General features: G+C 40.1%; 2 protein-coding genes across 3 annotated transcripts in view; one reads left to right on the top strand and one right to left on the bottom strand.

The window, feature by feature from the left end:
- Positions 1-330: 330 nt before the first annotated feature.
- Positions 331-8,405, top strand: garem (GRB2 associated, regulator of MAPK1). 2 transcript variants are annotated; one of them, XM_034559768.1, is made up of 6 exons: positions 331-741; positions 1,533-1,673; positions 1,991-2,121; positions 2,628-3,830; positions 4,541-4,695; positions 4,947-8,405. In XM_034559768.1, the coding sequence occupies exons 1-6, from the start codon at positions 621-623 to the stop codon at positions 5,788-5,790; spliced, it is 2,595 nt and encodes an 864-aa protein (XP_034415659.1). In that variant the 5' UTR covers positions 331-620; the 3' UTR covers positions 5,791-8,405. The 2 variants fall into 2 exon arrangements, with proteins under 2 accessions (XP_034415659.1, XP_034415660.1); XM_034559769.1 differs by having other exon boundaries at positions 346-741; positions 4,950-8,405.
- A 6,842-nt stretch (positions 8,406-15,247) lies between these two features.
- Positions 15,248-19,081, bottom strand: part of prkdc (protein kinase, DNA-activated, catalytic subunit) — a 30,460-nt gene continuing 26,626 nt past the window's right edge. Inside the window, exons 77-86 of the mRNA XM_034559814.1 lie at positions 18,863-19,070; positions 18,469-18,536; positions 18,132-18,352; positions 17,839-17,931; positions 17,654-17,734; positions 17,402-17,473; positions 17,113-17,314; positions 16,627-16,815; positions 16,239-16,378; positions 15,248-15,816 (exon numbers count right to left, since the gene is read on the bottom strand). Of these exons, the coding sequence (XP_034415705.1) occupies positions 15,612-15,816; positions 16,239-16,378; positions 16,627-16,815; positions 17,113-17,314; positions 17,402-17,473; positions 17,654-17,734; positions 17,839-17,931; positions 18,132-18,352; positions 18,469-18,536; positions 18,863-19,070 (1,479 nt within the window). The 3' untranslated portion in view covers positions 15,248-15,611. The remainder of the gene's footprint in view (positions 15,817-16,238; positions 16,379-16,626; positions 16,816-17,112; positions 17,315-17,401; positions 17,474-17,653; positions 17,735-17,838; positions 17,932-18,131; positions 18,353-18,468; positions 18,537-18,862; positions 19,071-19,081) is intronic.

The following is a 19,081-nucleotide window of genomic DNA, read 5'->3' as shown; positions in this document are numbered from 1 at the left end:
TCATTATTAGTGCACATGCAGAGATAAGCAACTGGGAATTGGTTGACTGTTTTCTTTATGATGATTTTAAAGCCCCACATCTGGAGCCTTGGGTGGAGTTTTATTTTGTAGGCTATTAGGTGGGCTTTTATTTTAGTTATCAACGTCGGTGTCAAACGTGGCAGTACAAAACTAAAACGACCGGCGAAAAATACATCGGTCGTGAAAGCACTTCAACAATTTCCCCGAGAAAGGACGAGACGCGTGTTGCGTTGTCGCCCGTGTATCCCGACGTAAATGATGCTTTTATTTTATAAGAATAAAAATGTAAAAAAAACACGTATTTCCGTTATTCATCAGGTTGACTTTAGACCAGTCGCCGCGATGCAGTCGTTGCGAGCTAAACAAACATGTCTCTGCTACACAACGAGACAACGGACCTTAATGATACGTATGATGATATGATGACATGGAGGCGAACGCACCGGGGAACATGCGGCGACTTCTAAGAAACGATGCCAACCATTGAGCTGTAGATGGCGAGTTGCTCTCCGACTCGTCGGTTAGCTTTGTGTAGCCCTTTGTGACCGTGTTTACACACTGCTAGCTAGCGCCCCCGTGGGCGAATGTAAGCTAGCAAAATGGACCTTGGAACAATGTTGTACAACAATTTGAAAGACGTCACGTGGAGCACAACGTCTTTGCCATTAGATCAACTCGTCAGTACTTATCGGTTGCCTCAAATTGCCAAGCTGGACAACGGTTAGTAACTTGCTGTCACTTCTGAGCTTTCTTTCGCTAGATGCTAAATTGCTACGTTAGTTAGCAGCTACACTAACGCGAGTCGACGCGAAACTCAAAACCAACTTTTGTCAGCGTGTCGTGTGACTTCACAACTAATGCGTCAAGTTTACATGACGAGTTGACATTTGTTCAGGACGAGGTTGCGTCGCTACCTCGACCCTTTTTCTGTCACGTTCTGCCAAATGTCCCGTGAAGAATGGTGGAGGGTATATTGTGCTTTTAAATTGGGAGCCCGGATTAAGGCATTTGTCATTGTCCATGGGGGATTTGAGTGTTTTGAGTAATCCACTGCATTGTACAAGTGGTATTAAAAAAAGTGAAATAGTAATCATGGCATTTCTCAGGATACTGACTTTATTAGTTGGGATATTAATTAAGGATTTGTCTCAACCATGGATGCAAAAAATAAAAATACTACTAATCAGGCCAATTTATATAATACGTGTGAAAACAGTGACAAGATTTATCATAACGTCAATAAAACCTAGACCACCCAGTGTCTGAGATATCAGACTTTATATTTTAACAACATTTTACTATTAATTATATATTTTGCAGGTGTAATGACAGTTACGGTGTTTTATGAGTTGAGATTTTGATTGTGCAAAAGGGTACATCAGACGTTACTCTGACAGTTTGTTAGATTTAGTGATGTACAGTTTGATATTTTGTCTACAGTACCTTGCGGTATTACAATATTTCTTTAAAAGGTAAAACCTGTGTTCTGCTTGTTGTTTCCATTCCTCCAGGCCAGTTGGTGGAAGGGCTCAGAGACAATGACTACCTCTTGATTCATTCCTGCCGTCAGTGGACGACAATTACTGCTCACAGTCTGGAGGAGGGACACTATGTCATTGGGCCCAAAATAGAGATCCCAGTACACTATGAAGGTGAACTACATCTGCTTGGCTGCTAGGTGCTCTTGAATTTGGTTGACATTGTCTTTTGATGGTGTATCTTTGTAAATATCAAAACCCCCAAAAATCAGGCGCTTCGATTCTCAACATGGAATTTGAATCAGGAGTGCTCCTTGAATGATGATTTAAATCTTTAGAAAATACATTTTGAGAGGGGTTTTAGTGCATTATCATATGAACAATGCGTAGCTTTATCTCAAAACGTTCTTTATTTTATTGATACTCACACTGAAAAGCACAATCTATGCCTGATCCAGTCAGTTGCATTGATATGTCTTTTCCTGTTTCAGGTCAGTTTAAGCTGCTGGAGCAGGACAGAGATGTCAAGGAGCCTGTGCAGTACTTCAACAGCGTGGAGGAGGTGGCCAAAGCATTCCCTGAAAGGGTATACGTCATGGAAGAAATCACTTTCAATGTTAAGGTACATCTAATGTGTTACAAGGATTATTGGTTCTGGATTCTGTAGTGTTAATTGAAATTAGTATACTTTTGGTCTATTTATACCATGTAATATAATTTTCTATAACTCTGCCGTCCAAATCAGACACATTTGATAAACTAAGATCAATTCCATTAAAGACTAGATATCCTCTCTTTAAGTTGCCAAAAACAGGCATATTAAATATATTTCTTTCCCGTAAATTCTGGTCCACAAAGTAGACTTAAGTTAGGACACCAGTAATATTTATCCCTTTCCATAATCTTTGTTGTGGTCAATTTCTACTATGATGTTTGTTTGTCTTCCAACCACACTAATAAGTAATATTTAGGGAAACAAAAAGTAACTTGTATAAATCAGTGACAGGATCTATACAGAAAGCAATTGTTAATGTGCTATCCTAATGTTTACTGACAGGGTTTTAAAAAAAAGAGAAGTGTATCCCCTTAATTTCTTTAGTACTGAGGCCATGTGTTGTCTTTTCACAGATGGCTTCAGGGGAATGCAATGAAGATACCGAGGTTTACAACATAACACTAAGCACCGGTGATGAACTGACGTTAATGGGCCAGGCGGAGATCCTATACGCCAAGACTTCCAGAGAAAAATCAAGGTTCAACACAATATTTAAGAAGATTGGGAAGCTAAACTCCATCAGCAAGATCGGTCGAGGCAAGATGCCCTGCTTGATCTGCATGAACCATCGCACCAATGAGAGCATCAGCCTGCCTTTCCAGTGCAAGGGCAGGTTCAGCACCTGTAGTCCGCTGGAACTCCAGATGCAGGACGGCGAGCACATCATCAGGAATATCGTGGAGAAAACACGCCTCCCTGTCAACGTCACAGTACCCAGCAGTCCACCCCGCAACCAGCATGACCTCCACCTAATCCGGGAGGGCCATCGCTACAAATTGGTCAACATTCAGACGAAGACGGTGGTCGTGTGCTGCATCCTGCGAAGCAACAAAATCATCCCCATCCATTTTCCCTTTCATATGGCCATGCCGAGATGTATTATTCCGGAAGAACTACTGCAAGGAGAGTTGTGGCTCGACACTATGGTACATCGCTGGTTTTCCTTCTGCCAGGAGCAGTTTGACATAGACGACTATTCTCGCGCCGTCCGGGATGTGCGGACTGACTGGAACGACGATGGGAAGAGCCCAAAGAAAAGTAGTGGGAATGGCAGTTGCAGCGGAAGCAGTGGAGGCAGCAGCAGCTCCAATGGTTGTACCAACCAAATGCAGATTCCCAGCTCTTTAACTTACGCCCGGGATGAGCTCACCCAGTCCTTCCACCGACTATCTGTGTGTGTGTACGGCAGCAACCTGCATGGTAACAGCGAGGTCAATTTGCAGGGCTGTATGACACTATGTGGAGATTGGGCTCTCCTTCCCTCTGACAGCCTCCCTTCAGACTCTGTAGAAAATGAACACTTTTTCCCTGAACTGATGGACAGCACAAGCCAACAACCACCCCTCAACAAGTCGGACGTTCCCTATGAGGAGCTGTGGCTGGATCATCTGAGAGGTCAGACCCCAAAAGCTTCTTTAAGCGAGGGAACCCGAGGCATCAACAATGGCTCCGGTACAACAGCAGCCCTGTCGTACCCAGTGACCTCTCCTCTTGGTGCAACACCCAGTTTAGATGCGTCTCTTACTCCGCCACCGGTTCCACCCAAATCCGAAGCTGTGAGTATCATCTATCATACTTCAAGTTGTCATACCCAGGGTTACTGTGGTAACAGCAAGTGCAGTTTAAGACCACAGCAAACAGTAGATTCTTTGTCAGAAATAGAACCGAGACAACTGGTGTTTTATATTACAGTGCAACTCTACTAACTCACATCGTTTTAATAAAGAAGTCATTAAAAAATACAATTCAACTGATTTCATGCTACGCACAGCAAAAATACTTAGTAAATACTAATACTTAGTAAAGTTGGTTTACTTGCGAGTTGGAGTAGGTGAAGCCTGTCGCCTGCTTCTCTTCAAACGGTTCTCTGCGGCTGCTCCTTCTTGCTACTTTGTTGCAAAAACACTAAAATGCCCGCCTGATGAAATCAATGCCAGTAGTGACTGCTGATTTGTTCTGGAGAGGCATTGATCTCATGATTTCTGATCAAAGGTTGCCATGAATGCCAGGTTCATTGATTGCGTTTCCTGTGGCTGCTTCACACAGTCACCCCGTGTTTTGCCGGTTGAAAGCTTTTAACATTTGTTTGTGGAGCAGGGTGATGTACACCACTGACACCGTTTTAAGAGAGACTGACAAACTGTGAGGCTGTTGCGAACGAGATAAGAGTGTCATTAAGCAATGTATGACACCTTCAGTTTTGCAGGAAAAAAATGAATGTGTTGAATTTGCCTTCATCTTCAAAGTCAGTTAATTTACTTTCTAGGTGAAGGAAGAATGCCGTCTGTTGAACGCCCCACCAATTCCTCCACGGAGTTTGAAACAGATGCCATCTGTGCCCATCCTGTCGAAACCACGGCAGCAAGAGACTCGGTCTCCAAGTCCAACCCTCTCCTATTATTCTTCTGGTCTCCACAACATGTAAGAACTGGCAACATTTCATAGCAAACATTTGACACAACAATTACACCCAAATTAAAAATGGAAAGAAAAAAGCAGGACATGCTGACATTTCATAGTTCTAGAGAACGATGTTGGGATGGTCATTTTGTTCTTTTGTTCAACGTCCCCTTGAAATTTGTTTGTTTAAAATGTTTAATGTGTTGAACTCGTATGAGGTTTACATGAAGAGTTATTCTTATACCACAAATTAATTTCTACTTTTCCATCAGCAGTGGAGCGTCAGAGCAAGAGGCGGCCGACCCACAAGAGCCAAGCCGGGTGTGCTACCCGTGTAACTGGGTTAAATCCGATAGCACTGAACCGAATGCTACGTTGGCCAGTGGGAGCTTGCCTTCCGATGGGATGGCCTCCAGGTTGTCTTGGCCAAATCATTTCAGTAGAGGAGAATCCCACAGCATGGAGGAATTTCTACCAGCCGGCTGTCGAAGTTACTACAGTTACCCCAGAAAAAGGTCCCCAAGCACCCCAAAGACCTGCACAACCAGCCTGGTTGACTTTGATGCCAGAGAGCACGTGCACAGCAGTAAGGACTTCAGGTCGCAGAAAGCTTCTCTGAATCAGTTCTGCACCAAATCTTCAAGTTACAACTCAGAAATGTACAGGGACAAGCCAATAAAAGAGTCCGACACCAAGCAGAGCCTCTCTTGCCCCATCTTGCCACCGAGAACACTAAAATCAAATGCCCCACAGCAGAGCACAGACTTCCTGTCAGATTCCGTCTGTGACGGTGAGCAGGAACCCTCCAAATGCTCACTTACTCAACACGAGCAGGCCACGAAAGACTCATTAACTCCTAACTGTCCATCCTCCCCCCCGACTGCACAGTGGCAGCCCCCGTCCAGTCTGGCTGGCCTTTCTATTGAGGAGGTGTCCAAGTCTCTCAGGTTTATTGGCCTGCCAGACGACATTATCTCTCTTTTCGTGTCCGAGAAGATTGATGGAAATTTACTCTTGCAGCTCACCGAGGAGATTTTGTCAGAGGACTTCAAGCTAAGCAAACTGCAGGTAAAGAAACTCATGCAGTTCATAAATGGGTGGAGGCCCAAGATATAACGAGCAGTATATGAAACTAAGTTCTGTTATAAAGCAGAGAGTCATGCCTTCAGCATATATGCTATGCACACCAAGCCACAAAGAGTTTCTTTTTGTATAATATGAATTGAATTGTTACTATATTGTGAGAGAAAGACTTAAAGTCTGTGACTGCTATTTATTAACTGAATGAAACCATTTGGCACTTTCATGGAGACATTTCCATGTCAGCTACTTAGTACTTGTATTGCCCACAGCCTGCTAGTGGTCATGTCATCACATCGATCAAATTTAAGGCAACAAATGTAAAAGAAAACACTTGACGGGTCAGGAGACTTGCGTAATGAGGACGTTGTACCATTCTGTCCTTAAAGTGAATCAATCGCAAGCCATTTCCAGGATTCCTAAAAAGAGCGCATACTATGGTATATGTTGCTTATTTACCATATTTAAAAAACATTTAGTAGGCAATCCACAATTGGACATTTGGCTGAATTTGGTAACCAAAAAAAAACCTTCCCAAAACGTTCAATTATATATTTTTGCAGTCGGTGACACATGAAGTATGCACCTGTTTTTACGAGATCAGGGATGCAATAAAGAATCTGTTTAATTCACTACTGTTGAATTAATTCAAGACCTGCCCTCTGCTAACGTGTATTAAGAAAAAATCTACCCCTTGATCTCCTCTCGAGCTGTAATCCTGGTCTGCATCAGTAAACATTCACTACTTTTTTCCGAATGGCCAGAAATAGCCAATGATATAAACCTCATCTCTGAAGAGAGTCGCTGTCTGTGCATTGATCCGATATCGGGTGTTTGTTGGTTTCCTGTTTAGTTTTAGGAGATGAAGTGTTGCATTTAAACCAACTGGGCTTTGTTGGCCATCAGCATGTGATATTCTACGTCACTGAACTATCTATGCTCGTAAGAGTCAGCCAAATCCAACGATCATGATGGTCTCATGTGCAGCAAGTTGTCAGATTTAGGCACGGTCTTATTTCTACTTGATGCCTATTTAATCTCAAGTTGAATTGAACTATATTGCTAATTGCTTTGAATTTAAACATCTCTGCTGGAAAAAGAAAAAATAAACTTTTTAGAGATTATCTATTGCAGAAAAAGACTGACTGGGAAAAAGATGATATCCTTACTCTAGAACGTACATGGAAATAACCAACAGAGGTGATGTGGACGATGATATTCTACATAAAATACAAATTATGCATCATGCACTTTGGTGGATTTTAGCCTTATTAATTGCAGTAAAGGTCAATAAATATAAACTTATAAAAGAAAAGTGTCTACGTAGAGAGTGAATGCACTACATGCTTTTAAAAAACTTAAATGGTACTTCTTCTTTGTTCTCATTGTATGTATTGTGTGCTCTCATGCTAGAAACTATTAAAAGATAGCTTTTCTGCGCCTTAACCCATAGACCTTAAAATATATAATATTTAACTTTGGCTTAACATTTTCATTGAGTCAGTCTTGTCTTGAGATTATACTCTTAACATAAACGTCTCAACATGAACATGGCGCTTTTTTGAACCCGTATATTTACCCATACCCTGAGAGACATGAAAATGATCTGCTTCAATTAAATATTGGTTTCTGTTGGTACCAAACATTTTCTCTGTAGCATTGAATCAGAGTTGATTTATTTATACAGTATTTAACATAAGGCAAAATATGCAGAATTGTTATTTTCGGACTGTTGGCATGGCTGATATATGAAGGTGCTTCAGCAACAACGGCCTTTCTCCAACCCAGGACTGAGCTGTTGGCCAACAGCTGTTGATTTCTTCCACTGACACTTTTTGCAGTGGGTTGTTACATATTTTATTTGATATATTTTTTATGCAAATGTATTTTTTTTGTTTTTAAAGAAAGTGATTACTAATTTTAAATGATTGTTATTGAGAAAAAAAAATCTTATGTTCAGATATCTTTAAAAAAAATAACCCAATTCTGTACAACTTGGTTTCTACTTGAGTTAATGAATCCATGAATTCAAATAACATTCGGTCACGAGGTAAGAAAAGCCTCAGTCACACTACATAGACCGTGACCAAAAACAATAATGTTAATAAGCCATGTGTTTAGGTACTTTCAAAGATTTCCTTGTACCTTTGTCCCAGTGTCCACATTTTCTTATGGGGAATTCATGTTTCCCTCGGCACTTATTATACGGTGATTAATGTCCTATGCAATAAACATGGCCATTTAAAGAGACCATCAGAAAGAACAACTAAGCATGCTGAGTGATAATGATGGGCAATGAAGTATGATGCATATTGAAATGACCACAAATGGCAAACTGTGCATGCCAAAGTAATTCTTTGTAAGTCACTAATTTTACATGAATACCTCCTGAGATATTAACTGTGAACACAACTGACCCGGTCATGAACTCACTATCCTCAAGCAGTCAACACTGATGGCTATTCCATCTTGATGATGCCCGTCAACCCTTATTAATAATTGGCATCTGTGCAAAAAGGAGTGAAAATGACACTGGGTTTGATTGATAGCATTATTTGTGAACATTATGGAAATCTCTACTTATGGACAGCAATCTTTCAATTAACTTGTGTGTCCCTATTTTTGATTGTATTAAAATGGATTAACTGGTGTTTTGTGTTTTTTTTAAAAAGTTTTTAGGAAGAAGTTAGTGTTTTCACATTTAATCAGTTGCACAACAATGTCATACAAAACCTGGATGATGCAAGAGGTCTGTACTTTATGGCAACATTATACATATATATATAGAAATGATTTGTTGATGAGGGTGATAGTGTTATCCCACACAATACTTTTTGTACGAATCGGCATTTGATTGGTCCAGCTCCTCAAATATGAGAAGTGGCTGCTTTTCTGTCTTAACATTTTAATAAATTGATTGGCTTTGGGTTTAGTTGGACAAAACGAGACTGAAAACGATTACTTGGTTAGTGCAGTTAGTTCCCGCCTCACTAGTTTAGCTATAAGGTGTAAATCTGTACTCTAGATTAATTGATTTAATATAGTTGCACTAGAAATGGTACAAAATCAGTCAGCAATGTTCAAAACGTCCTCGGCGGAGTTGAGAATTGCAGATCCGACCTGAAGCCTTTCAGGAACCAGTAAGTGCTTCCTCAATTCTGCTTTTATGGTTTCCTGCCTTACATCAGGCAGGTGAACGTCTCACAGTTCAAAGGGAACTTGCAGTTCTGCTTTTTATGGCTCAACTTTCACAACGATATTTTGAAGCCCTAATTATATTGTCTTTAAAAAGCTCCAGCATTGGTTCCAGTTGGCCTACAGTGATTACACATTTGTTGAAGTCCTACTTGAATATCATCTCTGAGGACATGCATCAAGTAGTAACATGTAATACTTTATAGTCAAGGTTATATCGCTTCAAAAGTGTGCAAAAAAACAAATGCTATATAATTGTGATGCTCATTCATTCACTTTTTTGTAAGGCAGAAAACTATAACTGATGGCGACTGATACATTCCATCAATTTCAATGCAGTTTATGTCATTGTATCTGTTCATAGATTCGATACTCTGGGACTCACTGTCACACTGTGAAGGGAGAACCGACACACACGTTCTTCTCACACACACAGCTCTCTCTCTTACACGCTTGCACTCACACATACACATTTAAAACCCTAGGACACAAACAAATGGAGGACAATTGAATTCATATACAACTAATAGTATATGAAAAGTGAATACAAATATTATTTTGCAGCTCAGTTTTAATTTATTCAACAAGTCTCAAAACCTGAACCTAACCTAAATTGGAACATTTGACTGAGGAACTAAACCATAAGGTACCCTTTATGACTAATGGGTGGAAGGGTCCTGTTGAGCTGCAACAATGTTTTATTGTTATTTCATAATCTTTCATAGAGAGGGAATGTCTTCTATCGTTAACCCCGACATAATTTGATTTCCTCTAGCTAATAAAGTAGGTGTGTATTAGATTTGAACCTCGAGACAGTTCAATCTTACCCCCTTACTGTAACCAACCAGAACGCTCTCGGGTCTTTTTTCTCCACTCGACGAGTTAAAGCCACTCCTCCAACTCTGTTAGGCCAATTATGACTGAAAAATGGACGATCAAGTAGGTGGGCCAAGTCAGCTTTTTATAAAGCCTACAGATGTGAAACCTTCCCCAAGACTCCATTCAGCTGCTGACTAACCAACCAAATTCTACTCTCTGACCATTTATTTTTTTTACTTTTTATTTATAGATTTTTTCAAGTAACAAAGAACGCGAAAAAACATTGTAAATGACAAAAAAGAAGATTAAAATAAATAAATAGAAAAATGAAGAAAATGAAAAACAATAGGGGGTCAACAATCGCTTTTTACACTATTTTAGGACCATTCATTTCTGGTCACTTAATCCCTTGAATGCTATCCACTTCTCCCAGCGCTGCTCATGGGTCCCTGATTTTAACCTTAGAAAATTAGTAATTTTTTCCATTTTATGTATTTCCTCCACAATGTCCAGCCACTGTCCTTGGCTTGGGGGGGTCACTGTTAATCCAGTTCCTTGTGATGGCCTTTTTAGCTGCCAGTATCAAGATTTTATATAGATAATTGTCTTTCTCTATGAATTAGATCACCATGTATTAGTCCCAGATAAACGATCCGTGGGTCCCTGGGGATCTTATAGTTTAAGATCTCCTCCAGAGTCTGAATGACTTGGTCCCAGTATGTTTGGAGTTTTGAGCATGACCAAAAAATGTGTGAGTGGTTGGCATTCATCTGCCCACACTCTCTCCAGCATGGCTCTCTCCTCTTTACCTAATTGTTTATATTTTGTGTATGGTGTAATAAAAAAGTGGATTAGGTTCTTCCACCCAAATTCCCTCCATTTTCTAGAACTAGTGGAAGTCTGTTGCGTTGTACACATGGAATGCCAATCACTATTCGACAATTTAATGTTCAGTTCTACTTCCCATTTCAGTTTTACATATAGTGTGTTACTTCCGATTCGTTTTTGTAAATTACTGTTCAGTTTGGAGACCAACTTTGAGGGGGTTTGTTTGTAGGCACCTGTCAACACTTCCATCACTTCATTACCTTCTGATGATCTTCCTTTTTTAATTTCTGTATCGTAGAAGTGTCTTAGCTGTAAATATCTGAAGAGGTCCCTGTTTCCTAAATTAAATTCTCTTTTTAGTTTTTCAAAAGTTTTAAAAGTGTTTCCCTCTATAAGTGTACATACTGCAGTTATTCCTCTTTCTCTCCAGCGAACAAAAGTACTATCTGTCTGTCCAGGTCTAAACCTGGGGGTCATAGAGGGACAGATCAAAAGCTTACTGTCTCCTTCCAATTTGTATGTCTTGACTATCTCCTTCCAACTCTCTGACCATTTCAAGGGCCGGACGCAGCACCGACCCATCGGCCTCCTGCGCATCCGTTCCACGGGCAGATCAGCTCTCCAAGCCTGCTTCCAGGTCTGCTGTCTCAGTTCATGGATTTCATTTATATTGTTAAGGCAAGGCAAGTTTATTTATAGAGCACAATTCGTACACAAGGCAATTCAAAGTGCTTTACATAAAATTACAAAAAGGCAAATAAAATCATTCCATAAAAACATAAAAATAATAATATATTAATTATATTAAAAGCGAAGAGTGCATATAAAATACTTTCAGTTGTCAAATAGAACTGTTTTCAGCCTGGATTTTAACATTGTCAGAGTTGAGGCCTGTCTCACATTCTGGAAGACTGTTCCAGATTTTAGCAGCATAAAAGTGAAACGCAGCCTCACCGTGTTGAGTCCTGACTCTGGACCAGCAGGAGACCACTCCCTGAGCTTCTCAGAGCTCAAGATGGTTCATATGGCTCTAACATGTCACACATGTACTTTGGTGCTAGACCATGAAGAGATTTGTACACAAGCAGAGCTCTTTTAAAGTCTATTCTCTGAGTTAAGATGTTGGTGAAGGGTGGGATGTCTCTGAGTGAGGCTGCTAGTCATAAAATACGGACTATTTAGAATACATATTAGTATTTGTCTCTACATGACTGTGGTCCGACAACTATGGGCAACTTTCTTTTCGGGTTGGAGAAATACAATGAATGAAAAAAACCAAAAAGCTTATCTGTGAGTAGTGTATTTGTTGTCAGATTCCAACCCTCCATTACCATAAGTTTTATATCTATATAGGATTCTGGTGCAACAAGATACCAAATGAACATAATACTTCTCATTATTGCTCTGCCTAAGACTTTCGCCCAACATTCTTCTGCAGTGCTGTTGGATATCATACTCTTAAGTTTTTAACGCCGGAACATCCAGCACATCAGACCTTCCTCTTGCTTTAAAGAAAGTAATACTGAGTGGGGTCTTCAGATGTTTTTGGTAAACTTCTATAGTTTAAGTATAAAAGTGAGTAAAGTGATTGTGATATTGTGTGTGTGTGTGTGTTGCCAGTCATGTGGACTCCAGGCCTGCTGTTGATGTCCTTCGGCCTTGCTGTCCTAAGTGCTCCGCCGGACACTTCAATGGAGATTGCTCTTCACGAGGGACAACGGAAGCAAAGAGATCAAATCAAGAATAACTTAAAAGAGCTTTATACCTGGTTTAAGAAAAATCATAAGGTGATTGGAGAGATCCTTAAGGAGAATATAGACCTGATACCAGTAGTTGGGCCAAACCTTGCTCGAGTGATCAAAACCCTGTTGGTGCTAACGCCACAAGCAGAGACACTGGAAGCTATCAACTCTGATCTTAAAGTTCTTAATTTTAAGATTGACAACTTCCGTTCAGAATTGAAATGGGATGCCTGGCCAGCTGGTGCCTACCAAATTACAGTGAACAACATCGAGAGAGCCTGGATTAAATACACGGAGCTAGTGCGTAGTTATCATAAAAGTACTAATACAGAAAAGGAGGCACTCCAAAATATTTTTTTCACATTCTACAGCCAGTATGCCGAGAGCACCTTGGTCCTGCACCAATTATTGATAGCTAAACCAGCATCTATAACACAAAACCTTGGAGACGTACTGGCTGAAAGATTAAGATGTCATGAAAAAGACATCAACGCCCAGTTTTTGTATTTGAATACACTTATGAGTAAAGTCAATGTACTCAATTAAAAGTACTACAAATTCAAAGGCACAAACACTGATGCCAGTGTTAATACCGGCCTACAGATTGCGTCCCAATCTGCCTCAGCTTTGATCAAATCACACCAGAGGTGCTTATCGGACAATTCTGCTTACATAAAAAGGGACATTTTTGAGCGCATTGATGAAACCAAAAAACATCAAGAGATAGCAAACAGTGTCAGGGATTTTTTGGCCAAAACATATGACAGGTATGAGTGGATGGTTGTTGCATTTACAACCCTATACTGAACAGGCATGCATTTTCAGGGTTTACTGAGGTAGAGAGAGAGGAAAGGCTTTAGCTAAACAGGTGAAAGGGGGTAACACCAAGACCGCCGCTGTTAACGAAGCTATAGATAAGTGTCTACCGAAGCAGGTTGAAATCTGTTTTAATGTACTAAAGAATCTTGGGGAATGTCAGGAAACCATTTTTGGAAAACGCTTATCTCAGACATTTACAGCAGAGCATGCCTATAAAAGTGGCGTGCAAGCATCAAATGATAACGACTTTGCTATCCCACAAAGTGCATCTCTTACCCCCCATCTCTATACAGGGAAATGTGGGAATCACTTAGGGAAGTTTATGGTCTTTATTAAAAGTGACAAAGAGCTCCTGAGAAAAGAAGATCTCTGCTCCAGCAGGAGTCTCCGAACACAGAACGCTTTCCGAAAAGCAAATCAGTGCCTCCCGCTAATCGTAGGTCTCTGCAAAGCACTGCAGGGCATTCAGCAAGAAGACAGACTTTGCAGCCAACTGCAGGTCGGTCTGCTAATCGTAGACCTCGACAGAGCTCCTCACAACGTCCTTCTAGTCGTAGGTCTCAGAAGAGCATCTCCCAAAGCTCTGCTGACCGTGAGTCTCTGCTGACCGTGAGTCTCAGAAGAGCACCCCAGAGCGCTCTGCACAAGGACATGATAATATCAAGTCGTTTTGTGGTTCTCTGTGCAAAGATGTAGACTGAATGTTAACCTGCTGATGCATGGGAGGTATAATGATTACCTTGCTTACTCAGTAAATTAACAATGATAAAGGTTTAGAGCAAATAGTACCGCAAGATACATATTTGTACTATTGAAATGTGTAAAACATATTCATTATATTATTCACTTCTAAAATGTAACAGACATGTTGTGACTGAGGCCCTTTATTAATGTGACAATGCACTTACACCTTTGTGGGACATATGTCACCTATTGAACATAATAATATTGTATAGAAAAGAAGAAGAAATGTGAGATTCTTTCCAGCCTTGACCTTTTAAAGCTTAAGTTTCTAGCTAATAAAAAGTTATTTCAAAGTAATTGTTGCCTTTGCTTTTCTAAAATAAATGTTGTAAAGATAAAAGGTCAAAGTCTTTTGCTAAAATGAAAAAATAAATATTTGAATCAATGGAATTGAATCAGTCTCATTGACATACTGGACCATTTCTAAATGCTATTATATGTGCAAATGTCATCGTAAGTGTGATTAGACAGAATGTGATACAGAATTGTAATGAAGATAAATAATGCTTGAGATACAATGTGGCTTCATAATAATATCATAATACAAATATTAAACAGTTGTAAGTTTGGGACCAATTCATATTCAGTTCTCGGCAGCGGTTCCTTCAGCTTGTTTAAAAAAATAATAAATAAAAGATTCCAACAGGCAAACTAATTAATCCTCTGTGGACCATGAATGTAAACATTGTTTATGGCAATCGAATCATTAGTTGATATTCTTCAGTCTGGACTGACACTGCCATCCCTTGAGCTGCTAGTGTGGCTTAAAACTGATCCAAGTGATGTTTGTGGTTTGAATGTCATGTTTTTAAGTAACAACTTAGCACTTTTCAAATGAAATTGGATAATATTACATGACAGTGCCATGATAAAAAATAACCGTTGGTTGATGAGGGTGCTTGTTTAAGTCAGCCATGGACACAAAAACTACATATGTATAATAAATTACAGTATTTTCCCAACAGGGGTTCAATATGCAAAACCCCTGTATTAATGTGCCACTATGGAATCCAGTGGATATTAATCCAAGCTGACCACAGCCTGTTATCTTCTCAGAAGCACAGGGGCAAACTGAGGGAGTGTTTCATACTGAAAAAGGGAGAGGATTGGTTGAGGATCTCTGTATTGAGGCAAGATGTGTCCTGTCTTTGCATCATACTGGACAAACATATTTAAATTAGCATTTCATTTTTAAAAGAGATCGGACTCTAAAACGTTATCTTTAAATGAAACTTTCCTTTATATATATATATATATATATATTTCAATTCAAACCATATAAAACAATGATTTTTTGCAAGGTGGCAATATTATGCAAATAGGTGACCAGAGTTCAGCCTCTCAAGCATTTTCAACATTTTTATTTTAAATTGAAGCTACAAGACATTGATAAATGATGTTAATGATGATAATGGTTCTTTTCAAGTCGAATCAAAATCATTTTACCAGACTTAAGATTTCTTGATTTTAAGCCAAGTATGAGATAACATGCTGATCCTTCCATACAAACTCTGCCATACCCACTATATATGAAAATGATCTGTCGCAGCTACAAAAGAGGAAACATTTGACATCACAGGGAATGAGACCACTAAAAAAAAAAAATACATCTTCTCAAATGTATTTTCCCTTTCTTCACATTTCCCGACCCACGGCAGCTCACCATTATTGTGAATGACGATCTTAGAAATATTTCACATATCAAAACAATCAGAACCATGGTTCCCAGCCCACCCAAACTCTGCCGAGCACATTTGGATCCATGGCTTGGTCAAGCAGACAGTCCACCTGCTTCTCCACCGACAAGCCGGCAGCTGGAAGCTGAGCCCGAATGTTGTGCTCCTCGGTCCCCAGGGCCACAGACTGCATCCCCGGGAAGGCAGCGTCCTTCTCAAAGCCCAGCTTCAGCTCCTCACTGACCAACATAAAGCAACATCTCATCACACACGAGTTCAATTCAAATGATGCCAGTGAAGACCAGTGACAGTATTGTGGATTGAAACCGAAAGCCGATTTGAAAACGTAACATTGTGTCAAGTAGGTTTGGATTTCATATCAGATTGGATTATGTGATAAATTAGTTAAACTTTCCACCCCTTGTATACATCAACGATTGTGTAGAACTTAATAAAAGTGTTATTATTAGTTGAGTATAAGGGCTTTCCCAGGGCTTTTTTTTTTGTAATTGTTTTGCAATTGTGTCATTTTGTAAATGACACAATTGGAGCAATATTTACACCATAATGGATATCAACAATTTAAGTCTCATCGTTGATTGTAAACATCCTCAGTGTGGTCTGACATAAATGAAATCCATGTTGTGATTTGATCATATACCTGGTTATTGCTGCTGGATTTGCGCCTTCTAGTTTTCTTCTGGCAAAGTTCACCTTCTGGAGAGGATACCAGTTGATTTCTTTGGTGTTCACGCTGTCCGTCCATGTGCCTTTTTTCTTCATCTGTTTCAGCTCAAAGTTCTGTTCAGAGCAACGGGAAACATTGTTTGTCATATAGTTTGTTTACAGTTTAGTGTATAACGAAGGTCTTAGCTTAAAGCTACTGTCACGTATTTCAACAACTCAGATTCACACATTCTGCCTGTAACACATTTCAAATGTCCATTTCTAGTTACATTCCTTGAGAACGTCCTTCCCTCTGCAGTTCAAACACCGACAGTCAGAAATTCAATGTTGAATGGCTCTCTGCAGCAGGAGTGATCAGTTACCTTCCAGTCCAACGAGGGCTCCTTGACGAACACATCCATGGTGTTTAGCAAAAGGTCCGGCTCGGCACTGTAAGCGCGGAGGGAGTGGACCATGATGCTCTGGATCAAACCCGACTCTCTCAAGGGTTGCATTAGATTCACAAACTGCTGGGTCAGCCGGAAGGGCATGAGCTCCGGCACAGCCAGGAACTGTGAAGAAATACAAGAGTGCACGGAGAGGGAATTATGTATACAAGAGATGGTGGAGTCTTTTTTTTTTTTTAAATGTGCTGTTCACATTTATACAGCTGGACACATAAACACCTCAGAACCTCACAGCCTTCTGTTTGCTATATTTATATTCATGACAGCGGTACGTCTCTATGGATACCAACGTCGGCCTGGACATCGGTCAGGCCACCACTTTGGTACGGACTAAAATATCTCAACATTTAGTTAAAATATAATGTTTTCCCTTCCGCCCTCGAAGAAACAAGCACGGCCAACCTGTGTGGCTGAGCCGAACGCATGACCAAAGTCGATGCCGATCATGCCTCCCGTTTCCATGTTGATCATGAAGTTGGAGAGATGGCGGTCACCAATTCCCAGAATCCATTGGCTGACGCACAGCAAGGCGTGAGAGCTGATGAAGTGGGAACGCAAGGAGAGAAACGCCTCAGGACTGTTGCACATCTTCAGAAAAGCTCTCCTAGATGTTGAAAAAAAAGAAAAAGTGGTTTTACTGCAAGTGTTAAACCTCCATGAGCAGATATATAAACACAGAGATTCAACTCACTTCAGAAGATCACTGGGCACATGCTGCAACACTTTGAAAAAGGTGTTCACCGTCTCAGTACGTCCCGCATTCCTGGCAAAGGATGAATATGTTGGAGCTCAGATTTGATAAAACAGTATTTCCCTCCGTGGCATTGCCGAATGTTAAAAACAGACTATAACAGATTATAAATGCTGTGAATATTAAACTACAATCAACAAAATTCAGCTGAAAAAGTTAAATAGGAACTAAGATGACATTCAGGAGACTTACTTGTAAGCACATCCATACAGTGCAATACCCTTTAACTTTGGAGCAAATGTTTGGAGCCATTTATTGTGATCTTCAGCACACCTTTAAGAAAGAGAAATCCAAGTTTAGAAACAACATTTCAAATAGCTCTGAAGATGACATAAACTCATGACATCTAGGTTATTAGATTTAAACATGTTCTGTACCTTTTGGCCCTTTGCTGTTCCTCGTCAGTCATTGTGTTGTACAGGAACTCTTTCAGAGTACAGGTATTCTCCATCCATTCAATTAGACCAATTCTGTAAAAAGTTTAAGTTTCCTTAAAGTTAAACTAATTTAAGGATGAAATAAACACAAATTAAATCATCACTCTCAGCAATCTGTGTTGAGTTGTATTGCTTGTCTGCTGGACGCACAGAAAACAGTAAACAGATCTGGTCTAGTTCTACTCTCGTGTAATCAGTCTATGCATTCAGTTCAACTGGAAGCATAGAAGCACCTTGTGGTGATGGGAATGACTTGATAGGTGCGCAGCTGCATGCCTCTGTGTGTGCATGCGGCGTCATGACTCAGCACAATGTTCATGACGGCAAAGAGCTGCTCAATGCGTTGGTCCTGGCGGAGGTCCTCTCCCCCCTTCACCAGAAAGGGGTGGTCACGCTCATCATCCCCGCGGATGATCAGACGTTTGGGGCGACGGATCGACGACATCACCTTCACCTGCGGGGCATAAATCCACACTAATAAAATCGGACCAGCCCACAGTGGGATTTCAAACTTACATAGGACTGCTATGAGAATATTTAAATTATTATGTCACAACAATAAAAACATACCCTTTCGTCGAAGCCTGTTATCTTTGCATGATATTCTGGCAACGGTTTGTCTCTGCCATCATATTGTCCTACAGGAGGAATGGGTTAACAGGATATTTTATTAACTGCAAATATGATGTTCTCTAAAATCAGTGGCTCCCAAACCTTTGGTCAGATGAAATCAAGTATCCCATCATCGACACCACCATTTATTTCAAACATTTATCAATCACTTTGAACTATTTTCACTCTTTATTCCTTTCTTCAATTATCTATAGCTGTAAAAAAAAATATATATATATATATATATATATATATTGATGGCACAATGGGCCTATACGGAATTGATCAAAACCATCAATGTCCAATATCTAAAGAGTTCTGATTGCCTTTTTGTTATCAGCTCTGCACTGACCTGGGATCTCCAGCTCATTGCTGAATGTGTCTGCTTTAAATCCACTCAGCCAGGGCGAGTATTCCTTAAGGTTCCCTGGTTCCTTCTGAAATACACGCATGGATGCTGCCAGATTTTCCAACTGCTGCAAAAAGCTTTTTTGTTTCCTCTTCTTAAACAGATTGCTGCCTTTAGATCCCAGCAGTGTCTCCACATCTTTAGCAAATTCCTGTTAAATAC

Source organism: Cyclopterus lumpus, chromosome 20, assembly GCF_009769545.1.
Source record: "Cyclopterus lumpus isolate fCycLum1 chromosome 20, fCycLum1.pri, whole genome shotgun sequence".
In the NCBI taxonomy this organism is placed as follows: Eukaryota; Metazoa; Chordata; class Actinopteri; order Perciformes; family Cyclopteridae; genus Cyclopterus; species Cyclopterus lumpus.
The sequence above is the reverse complement of the archived record's forward strand: the minus strand, read 5'-3'. Positions and strand labels throughout refer to the sequence as shown.